The sequence below is a fragment of the Pteropus vampyrus genome, unplaced genomic scaffold (assembly GCF_000151845.1).
Source record: "Pteropus vampyrus isolate Shadow unplaced genomic scaffold, Pvam_2.0 Scaffold13, whole genome shotgun sequence".
NCBI lineage: Eukaryota > Metazoa > Chordata > Mammalia > Chiroptera > Pteropodidae > Pteropus > Pteropus vampyrus.
This window is the reverse complement of record NW_011888794.1, coordinates 7,651,986-7,670,194: the sequence shown is the minus strand read 5'-3', so window position 1 is coordinate 7,670,194 and position 18,209 is coordinate 7,651,986. Positions and strand designations below refer to the sequence as shown.

The window sequence follows — 18,209 nt, the reverse complement described above, 5'->3', positions numbered from 1 at the left end:
TGTTACATGGGGAAAATTACTTCATTCTGAACATGTCTGAGCAGCAGTGGTCGTGACATTTTTGAGATGGAAAAAGAAGGTGTAAAATGAGAGGGAAGAAAAGCAAAGATCCTCCATGACACTGCCTGACGGTCGGTATTTTCCAAATAATACCCACGCTTTTATTTTTAATCATAATTAAACTTGTAATTTATAATGAAATAAACATATCAAAGAAACTCCAGTATAGTCGTGACTTCAAACCAATTTGATATAAACATATTTATTGTACTTATGATATTTTAGGATGACAGAAGCAAATTGTAAACTTGCCCACCAATATGTTAAGATTAAACAAAATAATCTGCGTAAAAGCACTCTGAAATCTATAAAGTGCTATAAAAATTGTTTCACCAAAAACCTGTTATTTTTTTATGGGCTCAAAGAGATCACCCTTGATGTTTACTGATTTTTAAGTCAACCAATGGAGAAAAGAGGATAAAGTATATAAATTGCCTACCTTTCTAAACCCGTACCTTCCAATCTATCTCTTTTTCTAAAACCCTCATCTAATCCATCTACAGCCTCTCTCTTCCCAGACACCTTCTTTTTCAGCTATTTAACTAATTTAAATATATGCTAAACTCAAGAGAAAAATCTCTCAGCTGATTGTTCCCAAATATTCTGTCACAATGCAGGAAGTTGAACACAACTCCTGTCTCCACCTTATCTTTCTGTACTCTAATTCTGATATTTTTGAGTGCATCTTCCGTTCCAGAAAGAGTAATTTCCTGATTCCATTCAAAGATAGGCAATTTATTGAAGTGACGTAGAGAATGGAATTTGCTGTCACAGATCTAGATTCAGTTTCTGGCTCTGTCATTTATCAGCTTTATAATTTTAGGCACTTTATTTAACTTCTCTAAGATTCAGTTTGAGACAATGTAAATAATGCACTTGGCAATGTCTGACATTGTTGTAAGTGGTCAAATACTGGCTACTTTATTCTTTTTGGAAGCTAATTTTTCTGAAATAGATTCCTATTCCTTTCACTCCTTATATCTGGGATAATCTAGTCTCTCTGTTTCTACCATTTAGCAATAAACAACTTGCAGACAGAAGTCCTGAGTTTGAGTTCTGACTCTGTCACTTAGTAGCTATCCTTATATGCAATAGCACACTTTCCAATAATAAACATAGCATATGAGAATGGAAATCTAAACTTTGCTTACAGAAAAACATGCTTAAACTTGTAAAAACCGAAAGTTCCAGATTAGCCTCATTAGTCAGAGAAGACAGATCTCAGACCAATCATTCTTGTGTCACATGGATTATGAATTATCGGCCCTGTCAAACCAAAACTAAAATGCCTTCTATCAATTCCTCGACTAACTCAATTGTTACTATTTGAATTGCTGCTATTTGTTAGGCTACTTTATTACTATTTGAATTGCTGCTATTTGTTAGGCTCTGTTGAGAATTTTTCATGTGTTACCTGATTTAAATTCTTACGACAAACCAATGCAGGAATGATTAAGATCCCATTTTATAGGTGACGAAACTGAGGTTCAAGGAGCAAGTAAATTCTTCAAGGTTACACAGCTAGTAAGTAGTGGCTAGTAGTCTTATCTCTCTATCCTAGTAAGCCATAGCTAGGTCATTACATTACATCCACTTTACCTCAAAGCTATATTTTCAATGTTCATTTTTAATGTTGAAATGCTCATGCTATAATGTGCAAGTAGAGCTCATGTTATATACACTTTCTTCTTAGAGCTAAAACTACATGGAGTCAGATCCAACACTTATTTCCAACTATGCAGAAGTCACAGAATTTGATTCAATATTACACAACTTCTAAGCACTAAATAAATGTTCACTGATAATGAAAATGTGCATGACCAGGGCAAAGTCAAGGTAGCATTACCCACATGGTAGAAATAATTTGCAATAAAATTATAAAATATTAAAACTTAATGAGCACAGTCTCAATTAGGAAATTGAAAATCTGCTCATTAAACTTGCACATGATACTTAGTTGGGCAGGGGTTAAACACTTTAGAAAAAAGAAACAGAATTTAAAATGACCTTGATGGATTAGAGAAATGGTTCATCAAAAACAGATGAAATCTAATTAAGAGAAGAACAAAATGGCATACTTAAGAACCAAAAACATATCCCACAGATAAAAAATAGGAATGAGCACCTCCACACAGTGATGGGGGAAATAAAAAAGGAAAAAAAAAACTCAAGCAACAAGTAAAACAATCGATTATCTATTGGCAATATGAGCTATTTTTCTCTCTACTTGTCAGTGGCTTACAATTCTGGCACATACTGGAATGACAAGGGGAGTTTAAAAAAATATAGTGTCTAGGCCCCAGCATGAACCAACTAAGTCAGAAAATGTGGAGATGAGGTTTCATATTGGTGTTATTTTAAAACTCTCTAGGTGTGTCTAATATGGCCAAGCTCACAACCACTGGGACACAGAACCAACTCTATCCTCCATATCCATATGAAGAGCTTTATGAAAACAATAACATGGCTATTATTAGGTATGATCAGATACTGAGAAACATGGTTCACAAAAAAATAAACCATTTAATATGAAAAACTAATAATAATCAATGATTTCCACATACTCAAAAAACAAACAAGCAAAACCAGGATAATCTAGATCTGTGGTTCTCAACATGCGGTTCTGGATGAGCTGCATCCACGAATTTATGAGAAATGCAAATTCTCATGTCCACCACAGACCTACTGAATCAGTAATTCCGGTTGGGGCCAGTGACCTATGTTTTGATAAGCCCCCTGTGTGATTTGGATAGATGCTAAAGTTGAGAACCAAGGCTCTTAGCTAAGGAGCCACTCACTTCTGTTTTCTTAAAGTGTCTGTTTTCTCTTATAATTACAGGATTATTACATGTCTCTTTTGTAAGCCATCCCAAATTCTTCCTAGAAGTAAATAGGGTATATTTAATAATTTCATAAATTGTATTTAGCAAAGTAATCATAATGTACAAATATCTTCTTCATTGTTGAAATATCTCTTGTTAAATGAATTCATGTGGTAAATTCAGTAAAAAGAAATCTATTAAAATGGGTGTTAAAATCATCTGGAAGAAAAGGTAGTTGGTTGGCGTGGTTTCTTTACCTTTCGACTGGTTCTGCTGGCATCAAGGAGAGCAAATTTCATCACAAGCATCTTTATATATCTATTAAGCTGCTGCCTACTGACCCAAAACCCCTGGGAAGGAGGCGTGAGTCCCTCTGAGATTCCAGCTATGCCTTAACCTGTTAGGTGCCATGGGGACTTAGATCTCTGATTTCCATCCTCTTCTCTCAATTCATTACTCCAATAAATCAAGAGTTAATTTTCTGATTATTGTTATTAATAGTCAAAATGTATCAATAAAACCTACTCTTGAACTGGCAGCATTGAAAAACCATCACAAATAAACAGTAATAATAATTGTTCCAATTGGATCAATAAGATAGAGAAAATAACATTAAAGTTTATAATTTTCCCTTAATGGATACCATAGTTTGAAAAGAAATACTAAGAAAAGTATCTCTACCCACCCCTCTGCCCTTTCTGGTCTCCCTGCCTCTCATATTCTATCAGTTATAATAAATGATAGAAAAAGATACAGTTTCACTGCTAATTAAACTTGGAGAACAACAATGAGACATCATTTTGTCAAACTGGTAAAAGTTCTGAGGCACACCTAGTGCTTTCGAGGGTTGAGGAATGGACAGAGCCATTGCTGCCGAAAGGAGTATAATTGAGTGGAATGCCTTCACCGTATCCAGGTCAGCGTGGCAATGTGCACACAAAGCTTTAAAACTGTCCATCTGTTAACTTTGTCCTGAAGAAATGCTGCTATTTATTATGATGGTAAAAATTTTAGAAGCATCTAAAGGTCAAACCCTAGGGAAGCCGGTTAAATAATGTATGGCCCCAGCCTTACTACAGATACTACACAGCTGTTAAAACATTGTCAAGAGGATTTCATGGTAAATGGAAAATATTCAAAACAAAGTGATTGTGCACAGCATGTCTCAATTTAAAAATGTATGTATTTTAAAAATTAGAAAGATCAATGCCAGTAATGTTTCCATGTAAGTTTTTTCCTTTATATTTTTCTGTATTTTTAACAGTCTCTCTTAATAGATGTTTCCATAAGACAACTCAAATACATTGTTTTTTAAACAAACGCAACATTTACTTTACTTTTAATGGGTAAAGTTGATCCCAAATGGCAGCTCAGTTGGTTCAAGTGTAGCAAGCAAAATAGACTAGATATTGAGCTGCTAAATTTTAGATCTTGACTATAAATGTTAATCAAAATGGATATTAAATATTAAAAAGAGAGAGGGAGGTCTAAGGCATACAAGAATAACTGTTTATTTATCTAATACTACATTTCACAGAGGAAGAAACATGGGAAGTGGTAAACTCAGGATCACATACTTTAGTAAACTACATATCTTTTTCCCCTTCCACAGACTAGAATCGACATAAAAAAAAAAAAAAAAAAAAGAATAGCTTCTACTTCATACTAACACTTTCTCAATTTAAAACTCTTAAGTAACATGTTGCATATTTGACTTTGGAAATTACTAGATTTTTTTTGAGACAAATGAAAGTCATCTTCTATGATAAAGATACATTTTATTCACTTAATATGGCTCAAACTCATCAATAATGGAATTATGTGTTTGAGATAAATATAAAGAATATATTTTCCTTTGATAATAGACTATGTATTTAAAAGTAGTTTATAAAGAAGCCATTCAACTTTTATCATAAAAGTAAATCTAAATGTAAGTTTAGATTTACTGTTAAGAACATTCTTATGCATGTCTTGTGGTTTTGTCAGGTTAAGACCTAGGCGTGTAACTGCTGTTTTATTGGGTTTGCATATCTTCGGCCTTAGCAGAGACTGTCCAATAGTTTTTCACAGTGATGGTATCAGTTTATACTTCCCCTAATTCTTGATCTTGCCCCTAATTCATGTTTGTCAGCTACAGGTTGAGCACAAGATTTTAGGACAATAATTTGCCACACTCCAGCAATATTTCCTCACTAGTAGTAAATATTTGGACATAAAGGAAGCTACTACATCAAACGGAGTTGGGAGGCCTGACTTCAAGAACCAGTTATGTGTTCATTTATTCTTTCCTTCATGTATTACACATTCACTCATTTGCCCATTCATGCATGTATCCATTCATTCAACGAATGTTTTTCTGAAGTCTTTACCAAGACATAGTCAGCTTTTCCAGTGTGATGTTCTTGGAGAGTCCGCAGTTCAGTCAGAGAAGCTAGAGGGGCCCGCAGTTGCTGTCATGTGACAACAAGGAGAAGAGGACAATGGACAAGCATCCTGCCGAGGACTTAGCAGGAGAAGGCGAGCAGGTGCCAGAGTCTACAACACGCTTTGCTCTTTTAACGTGTAATATTGACCAGACTTGTCATTCTAGGTCTCTTACTGGAATATCTGAGCAATTTGGATTATATGACTATAAAAGTGACAGTTTTTTTTTTTAATAGGCAGTGTTACAGAATTCTAAGTTGTGTCAAAATCTATTTATTCTCAATATGAAAACCACCTGTGAGCTAACAGAAAAATAGGAAAAAGACCTGAGCAGGCACTTCACATAACGGTATATATCCAGAGAGCCAAGAAACATATGAAAAGGTACTCGAGTGACTCATAAGAAAAATGCAAATCAAAACCACAACGGGCTATCCTACCAGAATTGTTGAAACGAAACTCTCATAGGTTGCTGACGGAAGTATAAACTGATACTATCACTGTGGAAAACTGCTGGACAGTATCTGCTAAGGCCAAAGATATGCAAACCCAATAAAACAGCCATTACATGCCTAGGTCTTTACCTAACAAAACCACAAGACATGCATAAGAATGTTTTTAGCAGTACTATTTGTAATAACCCAAATCTGGAAACAAAATAAGTATACGCCAGTAAATGAAAAAAAAAAAAAATTGTGACATATCTATAGAAATACTAAATAACAATAACAATGAATAAATTATGACTTCAGACAACAACGTGGACACACAGTCTATCACTACATTTGTAAAAAGTAAGACTATGCTGTCACAGTCAGGATGTGTGTGGGATGTAAGGTTATAAATGGGAGGAGTCGGAAGAAGCTTCTATGCTTCTAATACTGTTTTTGGTTCTGGGTATTGGTTCCACAGGTAAATTCACTTCGTGAGCATTCATCAAGCCACTTATTTAGGATTTGTGTACTCTTCTACATTTATGTTATTCTTTAATATAAAGTTAACCTCAAAAATGAAGGAAGAAGCAAAAGAATATAAGGAATGATTCAACCAAACCAAACCAAACCTCTCAGTGAAGTGTAATACTAGTGCCGAGTTATTTACTGAAATAGAGAGGGCTTTGCCAAGGCAATAATTTGTACATGTATAGTCTTTTACTCCTGGTTTTAAAGTAGAAATAGTGTCCAATATTTCTTGAAAGAGAATAGTAGTAACAGGGATAAAAAAAAAAATCTTAATGCAAACAATAAGGGAATTCTAGATAGGATTGGAGGTATGCTTAGAAGAGGAACGTGTGACTAACCTTATTGGGCATGCAACATGGAAAAAAAATAAATTATGCATTTTAAAGCTCATAGGCATGGACCTAGGGGCATAGAAATGACCACAAGGAGAATATACTAGTAAAACCTCAACACAAAATAATTATTTAAAAATGTACTTTCAAAATCTTCCCCTTTTCTGGCTTTGAAACAAAGATGTAGAAGACACAGAGTTAACTTTTACAAAATGTTATGTTTTTACAACATAGTAGCCAGAGCCACTGACTTCCCTTACTTCATGCCATTACTGAATGTATTTATTTCTCACCCTGAGCAGATCATGTTTATGTTTAGGTGAAGAAAGGGAATGGGGAATCAGTGAACGAAGAGAAACGGGGTTAACAGAATGGAGAGTAATAGGCCACGTCCTGTTTCTGGCAAGTGAGTAGCAAACAGAAAGACCAGTGTTTAAGAAGTGATGAAACGCCTGAGACTTACTACAGAGGATGCTGCTGCCAAAGGCTGCAAGTGTAGCACAGATCCCAGGAGAGCCAAGCTCCTGGGCAGTGCTTCTCTCAGCCCTGGGCGACTGTACCGGACAACCCTCCATGCGCCAGGCCCTGCCTGGATGTCTGCCTGCACATTCAGAAGCAGAGCATCATCATTGTTTGAAAAGGTGCTTGATGACAGATCACAGTGAATTTTAAAAGATTCTTTTCTTTATCTTTTCTCTTCTCCTCTGGGACATGGAGAAGACTATGAAAAAGGTATGAAAATATGCTTTTCACCCAGCGATAATATATACTTTGGATTATAAATAAGACCCTGCTCGTGGTTTATCAAACATCAGCTTAAGAACTCCTCAGGCTAATTATATTAATAAGTAAGTAATAAAAGGACCGATAATGAAAATTTCTTAGTCGTGTCTTATATTTGTAGCCTCAAAATGTTATAGATTTTGAGTTACTGGCTTGTCAGAACTGAAGTACAAGATATTATTAACATTTTTAATGTTAAATCTAAACAGTATTTATTGGTTCATCTTTCAATATGGATAAAAGTGGTAAATGAGAATTTTGTTTTTATTTGCATATCTTATTAGCACTTTTCTCCTGCATAAGTGCTTTAATGGGTACAGTATGCACAGATAATTTAATAAGCCTAATTATCATATTTCACAATAGAAAAATTGCCAGAATCTTTTAACCTTGAGGCTGCTATAATGGACTAGGTGAGGGTAAATAAAGTCATATACAAGGTAAATGGTTATACACTGTCACTTTCTTTAGCATATTTCAATGTTCATTATTCCTCTAGAAATTGGGATTAGACAGCTTCTCTGACTAATTAACCAAAAGAGGGTTGACTAATAGAAGGAGACTGCAAGCATGATTAGTTAAATGATAATGTACATAGCACTTAATGATCGTTATCATTTATTCTAATATCAGTGCTAATAAGTGGTGAAACTGTTTAAGCCAAATGCTGTCACATCACAATAATGTCATCACGGCTAACGCTAACAATTTCTAATTTACTTGGGAGTCCATGGGACATTCAGCTTTTTAATGCATGTCAACTTTTTCTTCAATAAATTTACAGGTCCTTTTAAAGTAGATAAATATTTAAAATGTATTTCCTTACCCAGACTACAGGACAAGTAATCACATAACAAGGGAGCCACCAGTCCCCTCCAAAGCACAAACAGGTCTCTCGATACTAACTACATCCTCCTCTTTCTTCGGGCCAGTATAATGCACAGTAAGACACATAGTTACAAAAGAGCCAGTGATTATAACATTAATGTTTCAAAATGCTAATTTCATCTCATCCTCTTGCTTTCTAAGGATTCCCTGGCTATAGATTAGCCATTAAGTTCTTATGCAGCAGCACTAAAAGGCTGCTTTTGTTCTAAAAGGCAAAAAAAAAAAAGAGGGCTGCTCGATTTTCTCTATATCTCATTTCCGTCATTGTTTTCTATCACATTGACAAGGGAAGGAAATACTGAGATATGTGCTGCAAAATCACTGACCAATGTCTTCAGAGCACATACAAAAAAAGGTTAGATGAGTGTGCACTTTGTCCGTAAGGCACATTGATTATCCTGAGCTAGACGCGCTATTGTCACTGACTCATCATCACCGACCGCTCTAGGAATGCACTTCAGGGGCTAGATCACATACAACCGACCTGCGGAGAGCCAGAGCAGAGAGCGTCCCCTTTAGGTTCATATACAATATTGGGAGAGAGAAAATGAAAAAAGAAAAAAGAAGAAGGAAGAAGGAGGAAGGAGGAAGGAGGAAGGAAGAAGGAGGAAGGAAGGAAGGAAGGAAAGAAACAAAGAAAGAAAGAAAGAAAGAAACAAAGAAAGAAAGAAAGAAAGAAAGGAAGGAAAGAAAGAAAGAAAGAAAGAGAGAGAGAGAGAAAAGGAAGAAAAAGTAGGGCAGTCTGTATTTTAAGAGAAAAGAAGGCATAACGAATGAATCAAAGAAGAGATTTTGGCTTATGGATATCTTTATAGGGATAAATTTCACTGCCCTTGGAGATGTCCTCCTATCAGGACTACCCACCTGTTGCTCATTAAAAGCTCTGATATTTCTAAATTTTAATTGTCTTTCAAGTTAATGGTCACTTTACATAGGAATCCAGAAGGCCTCCCATGAAACAGAGCACACTCCTGTCCCTGACTCTCTCTCTACCTTACTGATGTCCCTCCTGCTGCTACTTGGTTAATCGACACTAGCCATTACTTACTGATGTCCTGTGATGATGGAGTGAAGCTTCATTTCCTCACAGCTTAGGTTTCTCCAAAGGGCTGCTGGCGCATGGCTTCCCCAGAGCCGAAAGAGAGGAAGAAAGCAGGACAGAACGCCCAAGACAAAAGCCACAGTATCTTTTCCAACCTAACCTCAGAGGTGACATACCATTATTTCTGCTGTATTCAGACTAACAGACTATTAACAGACTAACCCTGAAAAATGTTTTTGGGGTGATTACATAAGGATGTGAACACCGAGGCGGGGCAGTGATGATCGGGGGCCACCTTGTGGTCTGGCTACCACAGCGTTTATATTATTATAACTGTAAAATGGCATTCGAGGCTATGTCAAGTTCAACTAGTTTGTTATGATTACATGTCACTTTTCTTTTATCTAGAGTTAATAATTGCCTCTTATTTTCTTTGTGCCTATCACTCTTTCATACGTGTCTCCAAAATTTTATAATACAATTGTACACATGGTCAAACAGAAAGGTTATCTGTCAATTCTCCATCTTCCTCCCGATCTCCCCCTAGGACCCTCTATTGTTTATGCTTTTCCAGATACTGTACTGTGTTTTTTCTGCTACTGAAATTTTCACATCCGAAAGATGTTTTCTGTTTCCTAATACTTCTTCTGTATATACAACATACCATGTTTTACTGTACCTTGCTTTAGTGCACTCCATAGATTTTTTTCTTTTTTTAAACAAACTGAAGGTCTGTGGCGATTGCATCGAGCAAGTCAATTGGCTCCATTTTCCCAACAGGCTCAGATGATAGTTAACATTTCTTAGCAATAAAGCATTTTTAAATTAAGGTATGTACATTCCCGCCCCCCCCCCCCCCCCGCCGCCCAACAAAATGCCATTGACACTTAACAGTATAGTATAAAAGCAACTTTTGTATGCACTGGGCAACCAAAAAATTAATGTGACTCACTATATTGCTATATTTGCTTTCTTGTGGTGATCTGCAACAGAACAAACTCTCTCTCTCTCTGTCTCTCTGTGTCTCTCTGTGTCTCTCTCTGTGTCTCTGTTTCTCTTTCTCTCTCTCTCATAGCCAGGCTTCCAGAAAGAATAGTTTCCACTGCTCCTCTGCGTAATGCTCTCTGGCTTCAGTTTCTACTACTCTACTGAAACTGCACCTCCATCCTCTCCTTACCCGGACTTTCTGAAGCCGATGGCTTTGTTGACTGCTCCCTTCCAGGCTTTTCTTCCCCCTGCCTGTTCCAAGTTGCACGGCCCAGGTGAGCCCTGCGCCCCTCCCTGCCCGGGGATCCAGTAAGACCAGTGACTGTCCTAGGTAGAGATGACGCTGCCCCCTCCCTGTGTCCTGAGTGAACCTCCACGGTAGCACCATTTCATCGGGTCTTGACTGTTTATCCCAAACAATTTATTTATCACTGTAATTGTAGATCTGCCAACCATCTGACATGTTTTCCACATTTGTGATTAGGACAGTGAAAGTTTAGTTCTCAAATGGCAAACCATTACCATAAAAGTGGCTTCCTTTTAAGATATACATGTAAAAATATAACATGTGGAAAAAGAGTAAACTTGTAACAAACCAGTAATCAAACAACAAAATCAATTATTATTCTTTAAACCTACTTTTTGAGGGGGGGCGGAAATTTGATAAAACCAATAGATCTTTCACAGGGTGGAGCTGGGGAGGGAGGTTGGAAAGACAAGCAAACACGAAATATAAAACAAAAGTACAGAGTTCAAGGAATGTCTAAAGTCTGTCCACTGACTCCTTATATAAACCCAGATTCTGAACTCACTTTACAAGCAAAGGGAGAAATTGAGAGCGAGCCAAAACTTTTTAAAAGATCATAATGATAGTCCACTATTGAACACAAACAGAACAAGAGACATATTAATCATAACAACTATTTCAGGCAAGTCAAGGACATTACTTTCCTTATGTAATAGTTCTTTATCTCCTTTTCACTCAATTTGGTTTCAGCCTTCAGCACACATTTGTGAATGCTCATTAAGTGAAAGCCATTTGTTATTTCTTGCATAAATGTCCTTTTAAAACCACTTGAAGTCCTCACTACTTGTGAATTTCCTAACCTGCTCTGTTCCTGCTTAAGAGTCTGTACGATAATGACTAAGCCAGAAAGGCTGTCCTGCCTGGAGTATAAATTAGAAAGGCCTCTTTCATCTCCCCACAGGACAGCTTCAGGCAGGAGCCCTGCTCAGTCTTTTCTTCCTTCTACTTGACTACAGATAGTAAATAGGAGACACTGATGTTTGAATAAAATGTGAAATCGTCTAAATTGTTTTACATTCCTGGCCTAGAAAAGTCTCCTTAAAAATATTTAATGCTGACGGTTACAGGTGGCGTCTGATTCTGTTTGAGAGCCCAAGTGTAAGGGTGTCAAAAACAATTAGTGTTTGAATAGCTCCCTTTCTTAGGGTATTTGTCAGGCACGGGTTCATCAGAAAGAGAACAAAAAAATATTCTCAAGAAAATAAGCCGACGACATTTAGCAAAATCATAGAATTTTACTATGTTATTCTTTATGCTTTCTACTTTAAAATAGGATACAGTTTAAAGAAATGGAAATGGTAGTTGTCGACATTTACTGTTTCTACGGATAAGGTTCTCTCCACCAGGACTGGTGTCAGGTTGTCCTCATTGTTTCTAAGGAAGCCTTACGGCAGCTAGAGCTCAGCAGACACCACTGAAAACCTTACAAATGTCATAATTCTGCCTCAAGACAAATTCTCGCTGCATGGGGAAAAGGTAGGTCAAGGAGTAAGGGGACCCAAGACTGAGCGGGTGACGGGGAGGGACGGTTATGTGTGAAGTTTTGATAAGTCAACAACAAAGCCTGTCTTGTGTGCCTCAAGAGTTATTTTGTGGAGAAATATGCTAATTCAAAAATATCTAACTAGCTTCACAGTTAATTCTGACTTCAAATCTTAGAGTGGCAGAGCAGCTGTGCCTGGAGGCAATACAATCTTATTTCTATAAAAATCTCTCAAAGCTCCATGTATAAGTGGGAGAGTAAAAATAGATAATCAAATCCAAATTAAGGCTATTAAGAATTGATTTAGTGTAAAGATAATATAGCAAGATTTTGTTTAGGTTATGGATGTTCACTAAAAATGTGTAATACTTGTTTGCCTAAAATTTTGATTATGTTTTATCTTATTTTGTCACAGTTAAATAGTTTTATCATTAGGGGTTTTAATTGCATATAGTTTATAGAATTCTTTTTGATTACTCTATATCCATCTAACTGAAAGAAAAAATTCCACTGTACCTCTTAATGAAAAGAGAACCATCTAACGAAGATGCAGTCAAATTGCAGGCAGATGCACCAGAAGGTGCGACTAAACAGTTCATATCTGTAAAACTTTGTCACGAACATTTTACGGAGTCTATACAGTGTACAGGGGAAGAGAAGTCCTGGAAGACAGTGATGCTAGTCACTCAGTGGTAAATTACTGTGTCGTATAAAGAAAGAAACAAGCAACGAAAGAATGAGAAAACCGAGTCCTTGAAAATGTTCTTTCAGCCACTGTGTGTCGTAGGTGCCGTGATTACGCAAATCTCTTCTCATTTCTTCATCTGTTTTCTGCCTCTCGACCCACGTGGATCCACTCCTAAGGTTCAGCTCCTGACTTACAATTCTTTAGATTTAAAGATCTTCCTTTAGAGAACTCCTTTTCTTATGCAGTTTAGCAATTCTCCGTGAGGGTATCTTAACTCACAGCTCTAGACCCGGCTTCCTGCCTCGAACTTTGCGAAGTTCTTTAACTATTTCTCGATTCCTCACAGCCAACCCACGTCAGCGTCAAGGGAGCTGAAGTCCTTTCAATTCTTCTCTCTCTAGTTGTCACTTCAGCTCCATGCAAACTGCTCAGACCTGTCATTTTCCTGCTCAAAAACCTCCATGGTCCAAATTCTTGGTCTGGCATCAGACTCTCAATATACTTCTTCCCTATCTTATCCTTTATTTCCAATCAGGCTGGTTGATTTGCCAGTACTTTATAAAAATGCATTAATAAATACTTTGATTGTCTTGACTTAAAAAGAAATCTTATTATTTTCTATAGACTATAGAAACCCTTTGGGTTTAGAATGCACTGTGTTGAGTGAAGAAATGGGAAAAGGCCCCGTACTCGTTAGCAGATGCTTTCTTTCATTTACGGTTGTTACACTTTGCTGATTAAAGAAGGAGAAAAAAAATCTAATTAATAAGTAACCCTCCACTTCTAAGAACTGAATAATCCAATTAAGATTAAACTGGACCCTCCACATTTGACCCAACAAGCTTTTGAAGCCTAGACTGGGGATGATCAAATACCTCCTCTGATGACACAGCATTTTACAGAGGTGATGAGAGGCGGCAGTTAACTGAGTTTCCGGTTGGAACTTTAGCAATTGGCACATGAAATCCCACTTATTCGGGTGATATCGAGAGACCTGATTTTGCTCAATGTACATTAACTGCTTCATTCGAGCCTAAACCTAAACACGTCTGTTCATTCAACACAGCCTTACTAAACAGCCACGTGTCGGGCAACAGTCCAGCTAAGCACGGAGGTTAGAGCGGTAAACAAGCAGATCTCCTCCTCCATCGCCTTGTCCCCGTCCTGAGGGACTCTTGAGCAGTGTGACAGACATTGAATAGGAACATTTTTAGGGAAATGAGTATTGCAAAATGAGAAGAATTAAGGTGTTGATAAGAGCGTAATATTACCTAATAATCTATAAGAGCATAGAGTTTTATGGGGTTCAGAATGGGGTTCAAAAGGACCCCTTGCAAAGGCGTGCTGATGCGGCTGCGGCTCCTCGGCTCGCCCTTGCCCTCCGGTTTCTGGCCTCGTTTCTACTCGTCCCTCAAAACTCAGCATGAGTTTCAGGTTCTTCTAGAAGCCAAGTCTGAAATGGTCTTTCGGACTTCTTGATATTCCCAAAACTGCGTGTGTTACCCCAATCCTGGCATTAAGCAAATAGACAGGTATGAGAACAATTCCTTGTCTGTCTGCCAACAGGATGGTGACTTCTTGGAGGGTATCTTTATATCTTAAGAGCCCAGCAAGTGCTTCATAATTTTTGCTAAATTAATAAATGAAGGTTTGGTAAGGAAAAATACCAAACACTGCCTAGGCCTTAACAGGCAAAACAAAAAACAGGTAAAAGCTTTAACCAAAGTATTTTCGGTAGAGGTCTGCAGCACAGCACGAGGGCTGGGTTATTCTGCGTGCACAATTTCTGTGCTTCTGAAGCCCATAGAAATTAGAATGCTTGAGGCATCTTTTGTTGAAGTAAATATGTACTGGAACATTTTAGTCCCAAGGTCTCAGAGGACACTTTACTAGGATTTTCTAATTCTGAAATAAAAGATGCTACGCACACATGTGCACACACACATGCACACATGTATACATCTATATTTATAATATAAATCTTATATAATCTATGATCTAACAGACTATACTTTTACTAAAATATATATGTTTTAATACAAAGCTTATTAAAGAAATAAAAAGTGGTCATAATTCCAGACGATGGTATACCCTTATAATCCAGCCTCAGACAAGGAAAACAGTGCTATCTAGTGGTTCAATCTGGGAATGAGAGACTAGACACACCGGAGGCTAGAAAACTTCAGAGAGGGTGTATCTTAATAGTGCGACCCTATGCCCCAAGAGAAAAAATAACGTACATGCATGGCTCATCAGCTCAAGGATTGGAAGAGAAATAGGTACTGATTCCAGCAGTTATGTTCAGGACACGACCTGGCAGAGAGATCAAGAACTTGGACTCAGAAGTCACACAGGCCCAGGTTCAAAACTTGACTGAAGGACCTTAAGCAAACTATCGGACCTGTTTAATCTTTGGTTATTTTCAACTATAAAATGGAGATAAAAATAACGACTATCTGATAGGATTACTGAAAAGATTAAATGGGATGATGTATGTAAAACAATCGACATAGTGCTTCGCATTTAGCAATCAGGTAGAAAATCTTATAAAACTTTAAAAAATAGATTATGACATGATATCAATCATTACATACTTGTAGAAAACGTAAATATCAGACCTTAGTTTTAAGTACAAAAAAGCAAATTATAAAATGAAAGGGATTGTTATATTTTGATCACACAGTCTAGTTTTCAATGAAAAGAAAAAGTAATTTTAAGAAATAGAAAGATTACAAATGAACTCTGAAATATCATCTTTCTCTAAGAATAATCATGATCCTGTTGCAATGAAGATACTTCCCTTGACCAAAATCTTCATCTTTTCAACATATAGTCTAATAAATTTATCTTTATACATAAAGTTCCTAAAGATTAATTTGGTCATTTGGATTTTTTCTTACTTGGTTAGCAATGTGAAAGGAAAACAGCAGAATTATCAATAGAAAATAAATTTCGAAAACATTTAATCCACTACCATTTATACCACAACAGAGAATTTGATCTTTGTGGTATACTTCCTTTGGCTTGCTGTATAACCTACTAGTTTAATTATCACAATAGCCTTAGAACTTAAGATAGTACATATCAGCTTTAGTAAAGACAGAAACGCAACGCTCATCTGCTTTTAAAAAATGGATCAAAACATCACAACTTATAAGTAACTATACATGAGCATTTGGAGCCTGGACATTTTGCTAACATCACAGTCACGGAAGGACTAGGTCCCTGAGGCCAGTGCACAAATTTATTCTAAATATTTTTTCCCGAAATTATACCTTAAATGTTTATTTTAAATTAAGCATAGCACGGGCATACGTATGCCATTATAATCATATCATGATCACTGTGTTGGCTGTGGTTCTTTAACGACTTACAATGTGGGCTGAATTATTTATTTTATATATTTTTACTACCAATAAATCAAAGTGCCTATATGTAATCAAAAGAGAAATGCAATGGAAATCAGAATTGCATTATGGTTATAGTTGTGTCAATAGCTCGCTCTGTACTTTTGGAAAGTTTTTAGCCCGAGTTTCCATGCATTCATCCACGAAACTGAATAATCTCTCAGGTACAGGAAAACACTGTCCTTTATATTTTTTGCCGTTATTTAGTATGTCACAGTGACTCTAAATTGTAAACCCACAGTTAGGAATTAATCATCCACCACTCATTTCCCTGATTTATTACAATTCCTTTTCCCTATTGTTAGAGTAGAGAAAGGCAAAACAATGACAAAAACATACTGTTAAAAAGAGACAAAAGGTCTCTATAAAATTTTGCTGCAGGTTTTAACCTTTTCTCTCACTTATTAAGCATCTATCACATACACTTTACCTTGAGCAGAAGGGATCTGCACAGCTATGAACAGATATTACCTCCACGTCTTTATCTTATTTTCCTCAGCATATTTTTAGGCTCTCCTAAAAATTTGACACAAGTTTCTCTACTCAGTCACCAGTAAGTAGTACTAGAAGTTAACTCACCTGCACCCAAAACAACCCTTGCATGTGATCTGTCAAGTATTTTCCCATGTATAAATCTGACCAACTTTGATGAGTCTCACTCTGAGCAAATGGCAATCACAATGGATGAATTTGTTATTGACTAAGGAAGGTAAGCAGAACCCCATAATGCATAACAGTGAGGAAAAGGGAACCAAAAATAAATACAATCCAATCAACGCAAACTGGCACCTTGAAAAGAGGAAGAGGGGGATTTTTGAAAGAATTTACTCTCTAAAATATCAGAGACTAAGTCAACTTACCTTTTTAGTGATTCTAGCACATCCGTCCACGATATCATATGAAGCTCATCTGTATAAATGATTTTGCCAAAATGCTGGGCACAGTATTTCAAACCGTACTGGCAAATATGGTAGAGTAAAATAGGCAACAGATTCAACATTTCAAATTGTACCTTGATGTAAAGTTAATCCATTGCTTTAAACAGTATTATAAGCACACAATAGTTTTGAAAGGATACCCTGGACAATGCTGATCAGAAATGTGTGAGGTAACTTCAAATAATAATAAAAAAAAACATTCACCCGAGATCTGAAAGAAGAATCCTAGACACTACCTCAGGGCAATAATATCGGGATGGAGAATATGAGTACACAATCTCAGAGAAAAATACATCCATCCACACATTTTTTACTATTGTAGTTATATTGAAACTTGAGAACTTCGCAGCAGCCTACTAAAATCACAGATCAACAGGATAAAAGTAGATAAGAAGAATGTGCAATTTATGAATACTGTTTATTACCATGGTTACAAACTTTCAGAACAGGCCTCTGAGACACTGGACTGAGACTCTGCAGAATATCTGTGAAAAAAAGAAAAGAAACTTAATATAGAGAGGTCTGTTCATCTCAAGAAGTGTGACAGTATTAAACTTTTTTCCAAGGTTAAGTAATCCTGGAAGCAAAGCAATAATGTTATGACTTTTACTTCCCATTTAATTATGCTGCTGTAAACTCTGCAGGGATAAAGTACATATGGTTCTTTAGACGAGACTTGTCACACTAATCGGGATTTTCTAAGTTCAGTGCATTGATTTGTAATGTGCTACTGACACTGGCCAACTGGAATGTTTCTCTCTCTGACATTTGTCATCACAAGGGAAGGATTAAGAAAACTTATGAAACTTCTGAAGAGTTGTTGCCCATGGCACTACATTCTTGACACATGACTTTAAAAGAATTAAAAAAAAAAAAAAGAAAAAAAAAAAGAAAGAAAGAAATGAAAGGGTTGTTCTTTGTGATAGTTCCCTAGAAAGTAACATGAAACAAGTATAACGTTCACCTTTTGGCTTCGGTGTCTTTTTTCTTCGGTCGCGGAAGGCAGCCCCTGACTGCAAGGCCTCCAGCAGACTATCCATCACTCCTGTCTCATCACCCTCTGTGAAAGAGATGCAGGGAATTCCA

The 18,209-nt window shown here is 36.7% G+C and overlaps 1 protein-coding gene across 1 annotated transcript in view; it reads right to left on the bottom strand.

The window, feature by feature from the left end:
- The window catches only part of DIAPH3 (diaphanous related formin 3), a 445,967-nt gene that overhangs the window by 74,803 nt on the left and 352,955 nt on the right, over positions 1-18,209 (bottom strand). Inside the window, exons 25-26 of the mRNA XM_011381028.2 lie at positions 18,088-18,183; positions 17,549-17,608 (exon numbers count right to left, since the gene is read on the bottom strand). Coding sequence (XP_011379330.1) covers positions 17,549-17,608; positions 18,088-18,183 — 156 coding nt within the window. The remainder of the gene's footprint in view (positions 1-17,548; positions 17,609-18,087; positions 18,184-18,209) is intronic.